At 37.1% G+C, this 20,345-nt stretch overlaps 1 protein-coding gene across 1 annotated transcript; it reads right to left on the reverse strand.

The window, feature by feature from the left end:
• Positions 1-438: 438 nt before the first annotated feature.
• LOC123773722 (lysosome membrane protein 2) lies at positions 439-18,766 on the reverse strand. Its single transcript, XM_069312572.1, is given in 12 exon segments — positions 439-1,591; positions 1,806-1,868; positions 2,848-2,973; positions 5,254-5,372; positions 6,382-6,503; positions 8,120-8,388; positions 8,634-8,840; positions 9,335-9,476; positions 11,769-11,926; positions 13,594-13,650; positions 13,652-13,686; positions 18,760-18,766. Coding segments are annotated over 12 exon segments (1,533 nt in total). The 3' UTR covers positions 439-1,363.
• Positions 18,767-20,345: the final 1,579 nt, after the last annotated feature.

Genomic DNA, 20,345 nt, shown 5'->3' on the forward strand with positions numbered 1-20,345 from the left:
GATAGACATTCATGGGCTATCCCTCCAGTAGGTGGTCCAGTGACCTGAAAGGGCACCCTACTTTGGTCTCCTTTGCATATAATGCAGAGATGGGAGTGGGGGGGAGGGGCCCCCACCCTCCCAGGGGGTTGTAAGAGAGCTCCCTCACTACAAGGAAAAATCTGAAGAGGGGAACGTGCAAAATCATTCTAGTGTAAACACAATGAAACAAAGGTAGCAAACACAGTTAATGTAATAGAAATGTTCCAGTACTATAGGAACGGCTATATGCTAGCTTCACTAGATGATGCTTTGTTAAGTAATTCAATTCTGAATTACCTTACAGCTGCATACCTTGCAATACCAAGGTCCTATACTAACAGGTGGCAGTTCATAGGTCTTTTGCAATCCACGTTTACAGAAAAAGGTAGTCAAAAGGATTCATTCAAAAGAATTGAACAATAAAAATCACTTTAATTGCAGTATAAAAATATCTACATCCTATAAAAATTCAAAATATACTTATATTCTTTATCAGAAAATCAAGCCACTTATACTCTACTGCTTATTACAGTTTACTGCAAAATAATTCTCTATGTATATATATAATATATATTATAATTAGACAATGTTACCGATTAAACAGGTACAGTACAGAGCAAATTTAACAGTTTTCCTTAGACTATGACCATGTCTATGTACATAGTACACAGATTCAAAACGTGAATATACCATTAAATAGGTTTACATAAAAAATACATTTATCTTCCAACTATTAAAACTTTGGAGAATAAACAGTCAAATGTAGTTGCTATTTTTCTAATACAGTAGAGTATTAAAATTTTCTTTAAATGTTTCATCTAATTATTTCAGCAAGATATGCTGCTCAGTTAAAACCAAATTAAAAAGTTTAAATACTGCATTCAAGCAGTGCTGGCAAACTAATTAACGACGTGGACAGTCACATACACGAAAACAAACCCAAGGTAAATTAAAACAGCTATCACTTCCATTACATAAAATATACCATTCGGTAAAGTTCTAAAGGAACAATACACGTTCATTACAATAAAATTCGATTTCTTCTACAATCATATTTTGCAGTGCCTGATGAAATAAAGTCAGGTTGTGCAGTCTGCATCCTTCTTGAATATGTTGGATAAGATGGGGAATAATAATAATTGGATGGATATGGATATGTACAGAACCTGGGGTAAGGTGGCTGGCAAGGATTCAGATAAGAAACCCCAGAGCCATTGATTGAACTTACCACGGGAGGCTGCTGTCTATGGAGTGCATGCATATAATAATGATTTCGATAATTTTCTGTGTAAGGATTCTCTCTCGCAAGCTGTCTTTTCATGTATGGGGCTGTCCACTGATATCAGGCAGGATCACTTTCTGGGTACTCTGTCACTAGTGTATTAGTGTGGCCCAACTCGGGTTTGGTGGTAAATGTGGGTTTGTCAGTCACTTTGCCTTCACTGTCTTCACCAGGGTTCAAGAAGGGTATAAATAGCTTAAAGTACGTTGCCATCAAGGAAATTCCCACAGCTACAGCAATGACTCCTCCAATGACGAAGAATGCCAATAATAAACTGGATTTTACCGCCTATGGGGAAGAAAAAAAATTAGTCATCTATACACAGTATTTAGTTCGCTATATATTTTAAATCTTAGGATTTAGTAATGCATTTCAGTTTAATGTCAGAGCAAATATATTCATTAAACTTTGTAAATTAACTTCACAGATTGTGCATTGTCCGAGAGTTGTGAACACTAAGCTACACTTTTAAAACACGAGCTGCAAAAATAGTATTACTTACATCTGGAGAATTTTCAGCCATCTGAAGCAACTCTACAACATCCTTTGGTAGTTCCAACACGCCCTAAAAAGAATCAAATCAATACTAATAAAAGCAAGAAAGAACATTTACCTAGAACCATGCATATAGATACAAGATAAAGAAAATGTAAAAAACACTACTTGCATTAATTCTGCATTTCATGCACATTGGGAAAGTTGACAGGCTAGTGTGTCATTAGATCTGGACTGATGAGATGCAATATTGCTCACATGATCATGTTAGAGGATTTGTGCATTTGCCATTTCACTATAGGTTAAGAAAAGCGAGTTCTGTATATAGGCCTACAATGTAATGCGTTTCAGGTAAATTTTTTTTTTTACAGCCCATCTCAAAGGAATAATCTTGCAACCCACTCGTTTGCTGCTATTCTATTTGGTAATTTTGTCCAGAAAGATTCAAACTCCAGCAGGAAATGTCAAAGTGGAATTTGATAAGCTCATCACATATGTAAGCATATCTATGAAAGTGTGCACATTTGAAATTTAGAGCCAGACACTAGTGGCCAAGCCTCAAACTTTTCATGGACAAAGACCAGTCACCCTGCAAGGTCACAGGTGGGTTAGGGATGAGCGCCACGAGGGCCTCTATCCTCCATATGTCTTCTATGAAAAAGCAAAGCAAATCATACCAATTTCTAATCTTGCTAAATAGAATCCATTTTCACCAAGATCACAGGGACAAAGGGAGGGTGGCAGAAATTTTTTTTGTCGTAAAGATGTGTACAGTGATAAAAGATGGTAATGTAGTGACTGGCATTTATCTCCCAAGCAACACCGGCTAATCCCTCTAGTAAATTCTAAGATGTATTATAACTATTTACACAATTGGTATAAAATCTAGGCAATTTAAAATCAACAGTACTCCAAGGTTTACAGTACGATGATAGCGGCACTTAAAACGGGAATGGGTTTTTAATATTTGTATAACATTTAAAAGTAAAATTGCAAACAATTATTAGGGGGCAATCAAAGCAAAGAGGAAAACTACACACAGTACTTACATCTTCAAACCACAATACAGGAAAAATTATTTCCCTTAGTCTAGCAGCTGGTTTTACTTCGGGGACGTACGGAACAGCAATGTTTATTTGTAAACGAGCCTGTGCTCTAAGAGGGGACCCCGTACGCTGCAATAAAAAATTAAATGGTTAATTTTACACTAAGATTGGTAGAGAATACATCAACTTTATAAAACCATATACTTTTCAGTAAACATTGGCCAAGATACTGCCATCATTACTCCCCTCCACCTTTGATGGTACTTTTCCAAAAATACTACAATATGTAGTGGGTATTATGGCATGCCAGGTGCCACTAATCTTTCATTCACACCGCTTCATCCATTCTGGACGAGTGCCTCACATAGTGAGCATACAATTAACTTTTGTAATTAATAGATAACATCTAGATAAACAATGTGCACAACTGCTAATTTATTGACCAATATCATTGGAGGCACTGCAGAGCATACACCAGTGTGCTCTGCCTGTTTACTATTTTTTTGCTTTATGTTTATTTCTTCTCTCACAGCCAAGGTTTCAGTGGATTGATTGACAATGAAAATTATATAACTTTGCCAGTGTAGCCGTTATCAATAGCACTGATGGGGAAAATTTTTTTTAGGAACGGCTAATAGCTCCACAGGTACCGACTTTAGAGCGAGTAGATCTCCGCTTTTATGGCGAGAGCTACAAATGTCTAAAACTAGACTATTTCCATGAACATTCATAATCTTTAGATCAGGATGAAAGAGATTCCCTTTTCTATCAATATCTACTAATAGTTTATTTCAGTAAAGTACTGCACAAGTAGTCAACAATACACTTTAAACTACTGTATTGTGTACAATTTATTCCCTTTTGGAACTAAGGGAAGGCCTTGCACAAGTAATAATTTGTGTAATATTTATGAGTTTCCTGTGGACACATTTTTGTTGTTTAAGGACTGTGCATTATCATTAATACTTCTGCTGTATTTCAAAGTAATAGCAGGAAGAATTTTAGAGACTTGAGTAATTATCAAAAAACACCAAACCGGGAAGGCTATGTAGCAGAGACTATCAAACATTGTGGGTGTAGTACACTTTTAAAAAGATGTTCTAACGTCTCATATGTTATCTTTTGTAATTACCCAAGTGTAGTTACAGGAGGAGAGCTATATTTATGGTGTGTCCTCCCAATAATCATATGGACTCAAACTACCTAATTGTTTTGCCACCTATTGCCTTCTCATTTTACCGTTCTAACCGTTTATTACCGTTCACAATTCATTTTTTATTTTGTCAATCCTTACTATTTTGTACTAATTTTTAATCTTTACTGATGCTTTTACAAGTATAATTTATATTAATCGATTGTACAGTATAAATATTGTATCACTGTACCGATTGTTTTAACCAGATGTGGAAATGGGGGAGTTCACTTTTGTGAACTCGCTAATGTTTAGCAAGCGAGTAATTTAACCTAAGCTTCAAGGTACTCAATATAGTTTCATAATATTGAGAAGACTTCCTTTAGTAGTGTTTCCACCAATTTAAAAAAAAGGCATCAGTCCTTTAATACTTGCCATAATTTAGATGGCTATTATCAGTCAACAATGCTTTTTTCCTTTTTGCCTTCTCTACAACAAACTTCTTTAATATATATCTTAACTAGCATTCTATTTTTCCCCAACTTTCACTATTTATGGCTTGGGTATGTATAAATTATTTGAGCCAGATAAAAATTGGCATAGCTGTAACAAACACTCCATTACACACAAATCCCAATAGTGTGATGTATCAAACAAATCTGGGATTTGTTCACTCCCTCCATTAATTCGATTCAAACTTTTTTTTATACGCCCGACATTACGAAACAACTGAAAAAACATTGGTTGGGTTGATGCAACTAATGAAGACCAAAGGTGGTGGGCAGCCTATGGTGCCAACAGCCAGTTTACGGTATCTCTCACTACAAATTACACATTTCTCCTATCTTTCATGTTACTTAGGATGTCATAGGGCTACAAGGCCAGAGATGGTATGCAACCAGGTTACTGCCACTGAAGCACAAAACTATGAAAATATTAGACACTCATCCTACAAATCTGAAAATTAAGAACCGACTGTTTCGCTCCACCCTGGACCCTCAAGTCGTGTAATGAATATAAATTTACCATCAAATACACTTAGGCAAAATAAAAAAAAAAACCACTAAATTGATTATTCCATACAAATTCAATCATTCATGAAAATTTCTGTACGGTCACTTGGTATGGATTTACAGCAGAGTACAGTACTGTATTTGGGAATGCCAACAGAACAGCAAGTACCAGGCATCATCACTTCAGCAAAACTTCTTACACAGGATTAATACTGTAAATTAAAACTAGGAAGGCACAAAAACAAACTAATGGTACAATCTTACCGGGGATACATCGATGTAAAGTGCATGCTTTGCGGCATCTGGTTTTAGACCTTGAACTGCATCAGCGAATTTTGGATCTCCCTGATAGAAATGTGGCCAGGATATTATTGTAGGCGAACCTGAAAAGATTAGGTTATTATGCACTTATAATGCAAGGCACACAAAGCTGCCGAGAGCTTCCCATTCCCAGGGTCTCGCCCTATTCCCCCCCCCCTCCCCTTCCTCCAACTGCAACATTAGCATTTATGGTTAGTTTAAAAAAAATTAACTTTCAAAGGCTTTCACCTAAGATTCCCTTGAAATCAGAATGCATTTCTTTAAGTTTATATTATAAAAAATTACAATGGGATACTTAATTCACACACAGTACAGTGGAACCTTGTTTCAACAAATCTCTGGTTTGAACGCACACCTTCCAGGCCATGTTAACTCGCCCTGATTCCACAAACAAGGGTTTACCGAAGCTGGGGGAATAAGCAAATTCGCACAGGATGTTTGAACAGCTCGCAAACTGATGGAAAATGTCCATAATACCATAGGTTAAAAATTAATTTCCTTAATGAAATTAGCCCACAGAGCATGGGATATATTAGGGTGTGAATGGCTACTGTTGATATGGTTCCAATCATGTTTTTAATGATTTTCATAGATTGACAAAGTTGGGGCCTTGGGAAATCCATCAAGCACGTTTAAAACTAAAATCTATGGTTCATTTTGATATTTCCCCAGTTTTTCTCACAAATATGGGCCTTCTTGAGCCATCTCTGGTTGCAACGAATCCCTCGCTGCAACAAATTGGGGTTGATACCATATAGTTCATTGAATTTAGGTTACACTGTACAGAAAATATAAAAGGATATATTCCATCTTTGGCAGTGGTGCAATGATCTCTACCCCTCATTTACCAGCCAAATTTTCCTACCAAGTAAAGTTTGCACCCCATGACAATACTGTACTGTTAAAACCAATTACCAAACAAAGAAGTTGTACTTAGTATAATTACACTAGTCTATATTTTAACCCTGTCAGCACTGTTTAAAAGGACATCCAATGACAAAACATCCGGCATATGGCTCAGTTTTAATAGTACTGTACAATCAATAATTATCAACTACTGCACTTCCTTACCATATTTGCAAGTGCTGATGTTGAAGACTCCTCCACCTATGCAAGGTGGTCCCCCTACACAATAACATTCATTTTCAGGTTTAACAGTAATATTACCAAACACATCGGCTGGAGGGGAAAACCTGCAAGGAGAAGTTTATAGGTTTCAATTATCCACATATTAAATTAGTTACCATCAATCTCAAACCTTCAACTGTGCCCCACAACCAGACTAGTATATACTGTATGTCTTACAAGACCTAAAACTCCCATGCTGTTTCACCAACATTCATACAGTGGCCAAGGCCTTTAGTATACATCAGCCATCTTTAACAAAACTCGTGGCTATCCTTCCTCCGAGTGAGGAGCCCGATGCCATATGGTTCACACCACAGCATAACTTCAACTAATAAAACTGGAAGAATTTGACAATGATAGTGTCAAATCCTGATAGTATAAAGAACATGTACAAGGCTAAGATAGTGACACGAGTGAACCCGATAGGCATTATGTTCCTAGCAAGGCCCATTCTGCCAACACAACACAGCTGCCGAGGTCTGGTGTGCGTACACATGCAAAGAGACCTCACGTTTCTTTGGGAAAAGGTGAACTTTTGGAAAATGATTCTTTTTTTTTTAGGATTTAGTGACCAGGATTCCAATATTAGTACACTTTGGTCAGTGTTAGCAGCGTGCATAGTGATATTGGGTGGCACTTGTCAGGTGCCAAGTGGCACAGTAATCCAGCTAGACTGCTCGGATCACTGGTTCAGATTATCGCCCTCCTAGAATTTCCGAGTGGCTTGTAATGGTGCATAAAATGTTAGCATCCTGTAGTACAATGCTCCATGTTCTCTATTATACTCTATCTGTAATCCCAAGTTCATTTGCCAAGCAGGACAAAAAGCCAGAAACATTTCCTTTCACCCAATGCTTCTGTAGACAGTTTTTTCTTCTTATTGTTGCCACCAGATGCGGCTAGTTTGTTGTGCACCCCCCATACTTATCCAGTGAGGCAGTGCAAAAAGCATTACAGAAGGGCACAAAAGTATCAGACCTCAACAGAGGTCACTACAAACAATTTCAACTTGTTTCTGGAATTTTGATTACCAAGTTTTTACAATATTGAAAGCAAGACCCAGACTTCGGAATCGCATTTAGCAAGCCTTAAGTAAAATTATGACAGAGCTGCAGGCACAAGTTTGAGGAAATGGTAATAGAATGGTTTGTCTTGTGTAGAAATTTGCCAGTACAAACTTTTGGGGAAGATTTTGATCATGACTAATGTCAGAATGACTGAAGAAGGAACATACGAAAGATTAAATTGTGTACCAATAAATCTACATTGAAAGTAAAGGTAAAAGAGTTAAGGATTATGAACAATAATGGGTTAAAAAATTTTAAGTAGAGAACTGAAAATTTTAGGGACATTTGTTGAGAAAGCACATACATTGGGGATCAAGTGGTACATTCTTGCAAAACTAGAACTGCAAAGTATGCAAAACATGCCGGTGTACAATTAAGGCAGAAGGAGACTAGCCATGAAATGGCAAAAATTGGTATCGGGGAGAGTTTATAATGGGGCGAGTCAAGAGTGGAGATTTAAATTATCAGAGCACTCTTAAGGTCAGTATAAAATAGTTCTACTTTACAAGGGTTTCAACAGTACAGACATTGCTTTAGCAACAATGAAACGTACAGTTATTTAGCATTTTAAGAAAAAAATTACTTAATAAAGTAATTAACAATATATACTTTACCTCAATCCTTTTATGCCATCTTCCTCAACCTCTTTCAATACGGTGAGAGGAATGGAGCGGCACAGATTTTCATTAAACATGTAAAGTGTAGTATCTCTCTTTACTCCCGGTGGAAAAGAAGACCCATCAGTTCCTTTAATATCATTACATTCATCGGTTTTCCAGTAGGAAAGCTCTCGTTTATAGTTGAAGGTATCAATAGTGGTATACTTTGTCATATCATTTACTCCAGTGAAAACATTGAACAGACCATCAGTGGATCCATTTTTCTGTAAAAAATTCAAGAATTTTTTTAACTTTGCTTAATTGAATTACATATTCCTTGTATTCAAAGCAAATTAAGGAATAAAATGGCATGATAAACTAGGTTGTCAGATTTAGACATTACATTTATCTTAAACAAATAGCTGGTAAGGTTTTGCAGTCAGGAATGGTATTTAATAGTAGCTATGTACAGTATGTAAATGTTTGAGACCTTTCATACCAAATGTTAAGGACATGACTGCAAATATACCTCAATGAAGAACCCAAACTTGTCATAAGGCATTCGTTGGTCTGGTGGAATAATATCCTTTGCTATTCTCAGGAGTGGATCATCGTAGCCCCACATCAAGTCACGGACAGACTTGGAGACAAAAGGTTTTTCATTCAATACTTCCAGCATCGACGAGAGGGCCAATTTAGCCAACCTCTGGGCAAATCTCCATTGAGATACTGCACTCTGAAATAAAGATTATTACATTTCAAAAATCAGTTTTGCAAGAACAAACATGCAAGTTACTCTTTAATAGCCCCTGTAAAAATTATCGTACATGCAGCTTAACTGGCAAGCCTGAAAGAAACTTTGAACCAGTTGCTTTAGTACTCAACACTTTTTTATTTTATTTTATCTTTGCTTTATTTTCATATTTTTTGTACATGCACTCAAACACCATCTCAAGATATATATCTCAAGACAAAGAAAATCAAGATAACCATGTATAAATTAGCCTAAACCAATCCCCTATTGTCTGTTAAATATAAAATGCACCACAAATTCTGGGTTTTATATATTCAATAATCTTTAACAATTACACACCACTAACCATATAAACAATGAAATTACAGTAAATGTACAAAGTTTACAACTACAATACTGTTCTGTAAACTACCAAATAAAATTCAACCCAAAATTGAGGAGCACTGTATGCATCTACTTTCATTTATTGAACTCACCAACATTGGGACATTTAGTGTAGTGATTATGTCATCTTCAGATCCAACCGAGATATTTCTTTCAAAGAAATAATGCTTTTGCGTCTCGTACGATACCGTGCCATTGTCGTGAAATTTAATATTCACCTTCTCCCAGCGCTCTCTGAAATGTAATAGGAAATGACATGAATATCAAGCGTTAAAAACTTAACCTGCCGTTAGCTTTAGGGGTTCATAGTGCATGTACAAACTAATCACATGTGCATTACAGCATTGCTTTCATATTACAAAAGATTTTTGTTTACTTTGTGATATTTTTGGCAAAACAGGCTAACAGAAGTGCAGGAAAACAGAAGCAAATGTAACCATAACAAGAGTGGTTTACAAGAACAGAAAACCACCACAAGCATAGCTCTCAGCCTGCCACTACACTTCACTAGTTAAAATGGGGAGCTACCCCACCACTTGCCCATCAACTTACTTGCTGGGTAGTGATGTAAGGGCTATCATTTCCCCATTCCACTGAATCTAGTTAGTATATCCAGGATGATAAAGAGTATTCTGAGAAACAAGATAATTGTGGGAGGGGGGGGGAGCAGGCAAGGGGTACTTCTGAGGCCTCAACTGGGTTTTATGAGGGTTAAAAAAAATATTGAGGGAAGAAATACTGGGTTTGTCATTAATGTATAGATGACAGTCCTATATATTATTTGGTTATATTTTCACAAAACTAATGCACTGTAATGAATGCGTTTCGTCACATTGAATGATTTACTTTATTAGACGAGAGGTGGGTCAGCAATTACCAGGATATCATGGCATTACCTCTAGAGCAATTAAGTGGCACCCCCAGTAGCGTCCAGACTGTAACTGGCAGAGAAAATGTCATTTATACGACAATTATTCGAAGTATACCAGTATTGTGCAGTCTGAGCTCTAGTGGATTCTGTACTAAATTGGGCTGGCTCTTCTTGGAACTTCCCTCTAAGTTAGGTTACTCATTGGCTAGCTTCTTCATAGCTATTGGTGGACTTAGATTATATGAAATTCCAGGGCATGACATTTACTCTATAGAATCCGATTAGATTTACAATAACAGCCTTATCATGCAACTAGGGTAACAACTACCAAATTCCACAAAAATTAATGCTGCACAAGCTTCTAGGTAGTCCATTCAATTTTCTGGGATAAAAAAAATGCAAACACCAAGAATGGTGGGAAGTAACACACTGTAGCTATGCGAGGGGGGGGGAGAGGGGCCCCCAAAGGGTGCATGCACGTTTAGTGGATGGTGGGTGGCAGAAGGAAGTCTAGTGTGGATGAGAAGTATGGTTGGCAGTAATTAGATTGGAGAATGGGGTAAAGGAGAGGGGGGGGGCTGGTTTGTTTCCTATGCTTACAAGTGGGCAAGAGTATGGGAGGGGGGGGGGGGGGGCTGGTCAGTGGTTCTTTTTCTATCTGCCCCTGATTCTTCTATCTTAACTCAAGAAGTTAACCAACACCCTTACGAGACCTTTAGTGATTAGTTATCTTGCAAGCTCTGTGTGGTGTGATTATTTACTGTAATTCTTTAAAATCTCTCCCACTTTGTAAAGAACAGGGAAAAAAAAAGTAAGAGTATGTATTTGCCAAGACTAGTACCTGAAATATGAGCTAGGCTATGGAGACTAATAAGAAAATGACCCAAGTAGAGAGCCTCACAAACTATCAAAGGAAATAGAAAATAGGAGCACAGGTGCAAGCTAGAAATATTATCAGTGGTGCCAGCCAAATAAAATCGTGGAGTAACAGTAGTGGAAGCTACCACCATTCTAAGAGTCAAAAGAAAATATAATAGAACACAGTAGTATATATATTGGTAGCAATAAATGCTTTTCTAAATGGTTTCCCAATGTTGAGAACACAAACTATCAGGCATTGAGGTCCACCTGATGGCCCATGACTGACCTTATTCAGGCTGCAACTTACCAGTTGCACATCTCTTGTGTACCTACCTGTTGCTAAGGTAACAGAGGCATCGTCTGCAAGGAAAGGTGCCCCAATGTTTACCCACTTTGTGGGAATCTAGCATGGGAGAATTTCATTGTGAACCAATTGCAGACTATTGTGCTACTGAACACCTATAGAGCAAAAACCATGCAAACCCAGTTGATAGCTCAAATAGGAAATGTAGATGTTTATCTCTCAGAATGTTCGGTAATATGTTTATTGTTTGTGATGTATATATGTATGTATTAACACGATGTACTGAACGGGGTGAGAATAGCCTGAGCTACCTCATTCCTTTGTGTGTATTTTACCTCAAACTTTTTTCAATTTCAATAGCACTACTGCAATTGATAACTAACATAAAATACTATTTGTATAGTACTGGGTACTGACTTTTAGAAAGTTCATTGCTTTATGTCTAAACCTTTCAAGAATATTTGCATTTAACAAATGAAACTTTACTAACCTGTAGCAATAGGGCCCAACTTCTTGTAATACTGGTTTTGATCCTTCAAGAAACTCTTCCTTGTTTGTGACATTGAAAAAGTAGATAAAAAGGTAAGGTACAACTGGAGGAAGCTTCCATTTTTGGTATACGTTTGTCCCATTTTCCAAGACAAGTTCCTATAAGAATAAAAATTGGATTAGCATGTACTCTTCCACATTTGTTATACAGGGTAAACTTGCCAAATATCTATGAACCCCCTATAACTAAACCATTACCAAATTGGTCACATGGGATAGAATCAGCCTTATGTTAATAAGGAAGTCATACTGTATAGTTAAAGAATATTGAAGACATTGCTTTAAACAAAATTTAAATAAATCCATTTACCATAATTTTTACACTACATTCAAGCAAAACATCTGGTAAAGCCCTATTGCTTAGCAAGACTATAATACTCTTAACATGGTGTCCTTTGCAAGTTGTCACTTGGAAACTTTATACACAAGTGCCCAAGAAGTTACAATGCCTCCCTAGTCTCCAAAAATAAAAATTTAAATGTTCAAAATTGCCTAAAGTTCTTCACCTATTGCTTTGAAATTTTCACACAATGTTCTATTCGTATCCGAGCGGGTTTTTATGTACATACTATATAGATGTCATGTCTCGTACATACTATATAGTACATATATACATGTACTATACAGGTTGTATGTACAGTAATTATATACATATATACATATAGACAACATCTTGGTCCATCCCAAACCATTCTCAAGTCGAATGCGAGACGTCACGTTCACATTGAGAAGTCACAGTCACAATGTTACTTTCTGGACATTCCCAAGTCCCATTCGACTTTAGAATGGTCCAGGACGGACCGAAACGTCGTCGTCCCTTCACTTTCTAGCGTGTGGTTTGGTCAACATTTCAGCCACATTATTGCAACTCATCTGCAACTTCCTTATATTCAGTGACGGTAATTGATCATTTGGGAATAATTTGGTAATTGATCATTTGGGAATGCATCGGACGAGGGAGTTGGGAATGACGAGGATGAGGGGACGGGAGTGGGAAGGACGAAAGGACTGGAGAGGGGGGGAGGGAGAATGGTAGTGAGGACGGGGGAGTGGGGAATGGTTAGGAGGACCAGGGGGAGGCTAGAGTGGGGGGATGGTAGGGAGGACAAAGGGACAGGGAAGGGAGGGAATGGTTGGGAGGACAAAGGGATGGGAGAGCAAGGAATGGTTGGGAGGACAAAGGGATGGGAGAGCAAGGAATGGTTGGGAGGACAAAGGGATGGGGGAGCAAGGAATGGTTGGGAGGACAAAGGGATGGGGGAGCAAGGAATGGTTGGGAGGACAAAGGGATGGGGGAGCAAGGAATGGTTGGGAGGACAAAGGGATGGGGGAGCAAGGAATGGTTGGGAGGACTGGGAGGCGGGGAGGTTGCTGGGGCTCAGCAACACACACGCGTTGCCGAGCCACAGCAACGTGTAGCCGGATACAGCTAGTGTACAATAAATTTTTAATATGCATTTTGTCTAGCATCTATACTCTGGAACATTAAATGTTATGTCAAAATGAAAAGTTGACCCAAAAGTTAACTGAACATATAAAATGAAAAACATTTTGGGTATTGCCATTTGCTTTTATTATTAAAAAATTATAGAACACCCACAACACACTTACTCTACCACTGACAAATCACAATGAAATGGAGTCGACAATGGCACAATGTAGTTTGACAATCGGGCAAGCACAACTGCTCAGTTTCAAAAAGTATTTCAATATTTTGTAGTTTATAACTTTTTTCCATGAAAATGAACTAAGTTAAGATGACGTACCTGATGCACTACGTGCTCTACAACTGTATCAAAGAGTCCTGCAACGAGGCAACCTAAAGATCAGTAGAACCACCCCTAATCCCCCAAGACATCCTGGAAAGAAAATTCACCATGTATTAACAAAATTATCAATGTACAATAAGCTTTTACTTTCAAATTTACATATTAAAATCTAATTAACGAGTTTATGCATGTAAATTTTTAATATAGGTCAAGCCTATGCTTTATCAAATAATACACACCATATTCATAAATTCATTACCCTGCATTTATTTTTGTTCAAAATGAAAAATGCATAATCTTTTTTAGTGCACTCACAGTCCAGCAAATAATGGTTGCAATCGATTAGCAAATTACTAAAAGAATATTTTAGTACACTATACACCAAATGGAGTTGTCAGCCAGAGCCTGTTTTTTCCTCACCGACTTGCAACAGCTAGCCATCTTTCCCACTGACTGCCCTTTCACTTTTACTTTGCTGCTCTCAAACTTCACACGTGACATTCTATATGGTTATATCATCTCTGCACCTTTTCCCATCCCCACCCAATCTCCAGTAATTGTGTACACAGTATATCCAAATGACCATAAAAAAAGTAAACTATCAATTGCATATGGTAACTTAAAAACAACTAAGTCATGAATAACCTAACACCCCCCCCCCCCACATCTGCCTTCATACCCTTTACTAACTATTAGTAAAACCAAAAGAACACAAGTATCACGGAAAATGAGAGAAAAGCAGAAAGTCCTCACCCTCTACTCATCCCATCCATCAGCAGTCATAAAATGCCATGTAGTTCAGAGTAATAACAGGGAAACTTCACCTGTAGAGTATTACAAATTTAACATGGAACCCAAGGTTACTAGAACTATTGTCACTACCGTGACTACAATAATGGGCAAATTACCTCCATGCAATACCCTCACTCATGCTATGCCAACAGATGTGCACATGTGCGCTAGGCAAGTATGATAGGCTCGCCATACATAGCCTGTGCGGCTTTGAACTTTGTTCAGAGTAGCCGAATAATAATAAAGTATCCAACAGCATTAGAATTCAGTGTACTGTATACTGTAGTTTCTTTAATGAAGCATAGGAGGTTTAGGTATCAAAATCTTATCCTATTGCTGTAACTGGCCCACGTACAAGATTATTAAGGGTATTAGGATTATAACTAAATGCATGACAACCAGGAATGTTGTTGCCAATTATCCTAAAGCTTTGCAACATGGCTAGGAATATTTTAAAATACTTCACAAGATTTAAAACTTTCTAGGGTACACAGGGCTTGCATCTGCTTCCTCAGGCCACCAGTAAACAGACACCATATTTAGAAGAAAATAAGAATTGTGTGCACTCCTAGGTGTGAGGGGCCCCGAGTATTGAGAGAGCAACCATGAGCACTTGCATGCAGCAGCAGCTGCTCACAGCATTTGTTCCTTATGCCGATAGCAATCATTTAGAGACGAAATAATTGCAATTATTTTACAACGAGTGTCAAGAGCCCGACATAATAAATACTATGTACAAAAACTACGCATGAAGCCCAAACTGCATCCCAATAATTTCCCCACAACGTGGTCGAGGTACTGTGTTATCCCGCCACATTATTATTACTGTATTTGAAAGAGCTTTAGCCCTTGCACTGCACAAACTGTTAAGCAAAAATTTCATAGTGCAACTGTTAAAGACATTTGTTTTTATAAATATTAACCTAATGTTCATGTCAAAGTGTTTCCAAACAACTATTTCAAATCCGTGATTAAAATATTAAAATTAAAATATTGCCCAATTAGAAAAAGATTGCACGGCACTCTGCACAGTTAGGTGTTAAAAAATTCTGATAAAGGGAAAGATCTAGGGGGGGGGGGGTATCTAAATAGAAAACTAACCCAAGAACCATATAAAGAACATTATCATCGCACAGCGTTCTATCTTTGCAAAGCTATGCTTTCCAATTTCTGATTTGCGTTTAAATACTGTGCACGGATGGCAAATTAAAGATATTCATAATAATTTGTAAAACCAGAGTTGGAATATACAGCTGTTGTATAGTACGTATATCTCAAGCACATTAATAATGATCAAATACAAAACAGTAAAGGGCATAAACAGAAGAGATGAATTTTTGAAACCTGGAACCTCAAGAACTAGAAGTCAGATTTAAGTAATCTACACAAAGCTGCCAAAGGATTATAAACTTCACTTTTGCAAACAGTGGACTTCAGTGTGGTAGATGGTTGTCTACCACACTACCTAATCAAACCCACAACTGTTCGGCTGTGAGCAGACTGCACCCCGCTATGGCAGTACAAGAGTTTAATTGGTTTAGAAGTTAATGAAGATCATGGATGTCTACAGGAGCTTTGCAAACTATTGTTAAACTGCTTAATATTCATCTACAGTACAATATAATCTGAGGTCAAGAAACTTATTCCCCCCAAGATTTCTAAACATAGGATCATATTTAAGCTGTACATTATTAATTTAATTATTATTATTATCAATATACTGTATACCGTACAAGCGCTCTTACATTCTTGTACAATAATGACAATCCTGAACACAGGTTTTATCAAAACATCTCTTTAAATGGCATTTCATTAATACAGGTACTGTATTAACACCTAAGGATATGCTTATAACTAAAGTACAATAGGTTTCAACTAGATTTTCTTAACCTATCATGAATAAATGTCAGTAACTTTCATTATAATTTGTACCATTGGAGAAAATAGGATATACCTTAGCCAATTTGTTAAACTGTTTAGGGGCAACTTCAACAATTGCCCCCTAAACAAGGGAAAATGTTTTAGCCCATGCATTTATATTTTACAATATTTGCTCCAGGTACAGTAAATGAATTGCCAATCTATTGTCATTCATGAATTAGCCCCTGGGAATTTTTAAGCCTTGACACAGCAGTACTGATTTTTATGTGCTCTTTAACTTCAAAATAGGCTACTAAAGTGTTGTGCATTATAATCCTTCAAAGTAGTAATTCAAAAATGCTGAATTTTACTTACTAGTTCAACTAATTCAAGTAAAACAAGCTAGCTTACACCAAAATACAAGGTTTACATTTATGAAAACCGAGGAAGACCTAAGCAAGCAAATGCAAAATAGGAAGAAATGCCATACATGTTTTAACTATTCAGGAAGGGCACCACAACAAGGTAACATGAAAGGAGGATAGAAAAACAAATCTGAATTTGTATGCAAGAACACTGTAGTTGCAGCTGGCAATCTCAATCATTATGAACAAAAGGAAGAGAATCAGTAATGTTAAGAATTTGTCCAATACAAATACCCATGGAGATTTGGAGTGGAAACTCTAACCAAGCAGCATAGCTGCAGAATCTATAGCAAGTCAGCTTTGGCTATTACCAGAGATTGTAATAAACTATATTTGAATTAAGAAAACATTTGTTAAATAGATACTGTTCATAAAATATTCATCACTTTGCATCTGTAAGGTAACAAGTTTAGGTGTTATCTTGTTTTATAACTGCTCGGTCGAAATGGTTATGAAAGTCCCACCTTTCGGGGCAAAAATTTAATTTTAGCAATGGAATTAAAATGAGCAAACAGGTAATAAATAAGAGAACACAGCAAGGGGCAAGACCAAGATCCAGAAAGTGGAGAGGGTGTATAGTCCATATCCCCTTGTGCTAATGCCTTCACTGTGATCAATGGTGTACTGTACACAGAAATCACAATAGCAACATATCAAATGAACAAATCTACAAGGGCCGTGACGAGGGTTCCAACCTACGCACGGGATGTTCCTTAGGTCAACTGTACCACAACATATTTGTCACTGAATAAAGTACCATAAAACTATTTTGGTAATATGTACCATAAAACTACAGTTGAAAACTCAAGCCATTTATTCACTTCAGCACCAAAATGCCTTTAGAAAATTTAGTTAAAGCCAATTTGTATGATCCAAAAAATCAATCATGAGCAGGAGTGGGTGCAGCCATGGTGCAAAGAAACAATCAAGGAAGTGCAAAAACCAATTAGGGGTGATGAGGGGGATGCGCAGTTTCTCCAAAATAAAGTCTACCTTCTCTGTTACCCATTACAGCCTTTATTAATTTACGATGAAGTCTGCATGGCTTCATGTAGAAACCTGTAACTGCATACCAGCAACGCCAAACAGCAAAGATGCGACACCCTGAGAGTAACAAAATACTGTACTAATAATATGAAGGCTCTGTGGGCCCAGTGCATTTTAAATTTAGAAGTATCTAATCTTAAAAATGAATTTAAAACTCCATAGGATATAAATTAGTTTACACTTTGCTAATTATCACAGAACACTACTTTTAAGCATACAGTACAGTACTTAATTTCTTTCTATATTCGACATTGAAAAGCTACCAGAAAATAAGACATTTTTCAAAAGAATACAATCAGCTACAAGTCCACATTAAAATTAATCGTTGTATTAAAGTCATAGACCAGGTACTGGAACGAGTTAGTATGGCGATTATCCCAGGCTATTTTCCCTAGATCCTGACCCAATTTGCTAGACAATTTAAGGGAAATATTTAGCACTACTGTACGTACTACCAAAATTTACTTGCCAAGGCTTCAGATACAGTACTGTACTTTGCTACAGTACTGTACTTTGCTACAGTACAACTACTGTCCCAATTTGCTACATTGTCAATGATAAAGTTCCTTGAAACTATTGTGGGAAATTCAGTTACTGACAGTTTAATCTTTTGACCCTTTTAAATCATTGTCGTGTCATAAAAATTGGCTTCAGCTACGTGAAATATGAGACTTCTGCCCATAGAAAAAATTGTCAATATGCAATCTTTAACCAGGTCCTCCTCAGAAATGCTGCCATCATAAAATTGGAAAAAACTAATTAGCTACTATGCTTTTTTCCAAATCCTCACAATGTTCAATCAAAAGGTCTAAGGTTCAATTCCTGCACAGGAAACTTGTGGAACCATTTCCTTTCACCTGATGCTTCTGTTCACTTAGCAGTAAATAGGTAACCATAAGTTTGGCAACTGTTGTGGGGTGCATTCTGGAATAGTCAGCTGGCCTAGGGGAGGATCTTTATAATCAAAACCTACCAGGCTCTCTGTTCATCATTGGGAACACGAGGTTTCTTTCCCGAATTTACCCGAAAGCCATCTTACTTGCCATGATGGGCCAGGGGCACTTTTTAGCAACAATAAAAATAAATGTTAGGGGATAGGAAGGCATTATGGGAACAATTGACTGCTGTACAATATTTATGATATTACTGTACATGCCTTGTGAAGACCTAAAAATAAGGACGACTTTTTCCCTTACTAGAAATTTTTTTTTTTGGTCTACATTTCAATTCTCTGTAGTGACAGGTCCAGACACATGGTTATGTAATCAAAGGGACAAAAGTTCCAGATGGGTCTCTAGTGTATTCTTGTCTCTAGTTTAGTTACATTTAAAATGTACCATATTTGATGTAGTAAACAGTCATGGCAATTTTTACGATTGTCTGATGGATGCAGTGCATCTCGATACTGTTCTACACCAATGATGCATCAGAAAAATTTAAGCCCATGGCATTGGAGAATTATTGAATTGGAGCTTGGTGGAATGGCTGAACATTTACATCAATGGTATAAATTCAACACTAGGAGTTTACAAGGTGGTAGGGCCTTCACGGTTCTGTTGTGGGGGATCAGAGTTCACTTAAAAATTTACACATTTATCTTCATGTTGAGATAAAGATCAGAGCTATCAGTCAATTTGCAGATAACATGCACAGTAAATTCAGCAAGCTTCAAATAAATATCCTGTGCTGTTAAACTACACCAAGACCTAAATAAACTACAGAATTTAACAAAATAGCAAATGCATTTAAAGTTTAGATATGTATATAGATTCCTATGTCTAGGGCAAACAGTGGCACTGGTCATCAGCCAACAGATACACTAAAGATATTGATATGGCAAAGCAACAGTATATCCAGATGAGCAGGTAATAGAAATAATTATCCTTCAATTATGGAGCAGTATGGCCTCATGAGTTATACTGTCGACAGTCTGATCTCCATAATGTACGTATATTCAAACATTCTAATGTAGGACGACAAAGCTAATACCCAATACAGTACAGTATTTGTATAATACAAGACAGGTTAGGAGAACTTTAATCTATATTGTCTACGCCTAACCTAGAACAATGGCAATATTGTTTATACAAGGATGAAGTGCATATTCAAGCAGGATAAACTTTAAATTATGAAACCGAGATCAGAATGCTTCAGTGGTTATTAAAAAGAGGAATTTCAATTTAAGAGGGCTATGGGAACAGTACCATATATGCAAATACTCAGGTACCTGTGTTTGGTAATAGGGTAGAAAGAATTTATTACCAATATTAGCAAGCTTTTAAAGATAGGTTTCCTGTGCATCTTGTTAAAGCCAGCCACAGAGAATGCTCATCACTTCAAGATCCTTCCATATACAGTAATCTTACAAAACCTATATACTGAAAAACACTACAGAGGAACAGCTGTACAGCATTTGGATACTAGGTAAAACTCCATTTCAATTACATGATGGGACAATACATTATTCCATGCTACTGATCAGGAAACCTGGTTATTCACCATTACCATCTTTAGGCAAACCATCTTACTGAAAATTATAAAAACCCAAAATACTTGCACGATCTATATTTTGCTTCGAGTAGATAAATGTATCTATGAATAGGCTGTGTACTGTGAGACATTAGT

This window comes from Procambarus clarkii, chromosome 72, assembly GCF_040958095.1.
Source record: "Procambarus clarkii isolate CNS0578487 chromosome 72, FALCON_Pclarkii_2.0, whole genome shotgun sequence".
Taxonomy (NCBI): domain Eukaryota; kingdom Metazoa; phylum Arthropoda; class Malacostraca; order Decapoda; family Cambaridae; genus Procambarus; species Procambarus clarkii.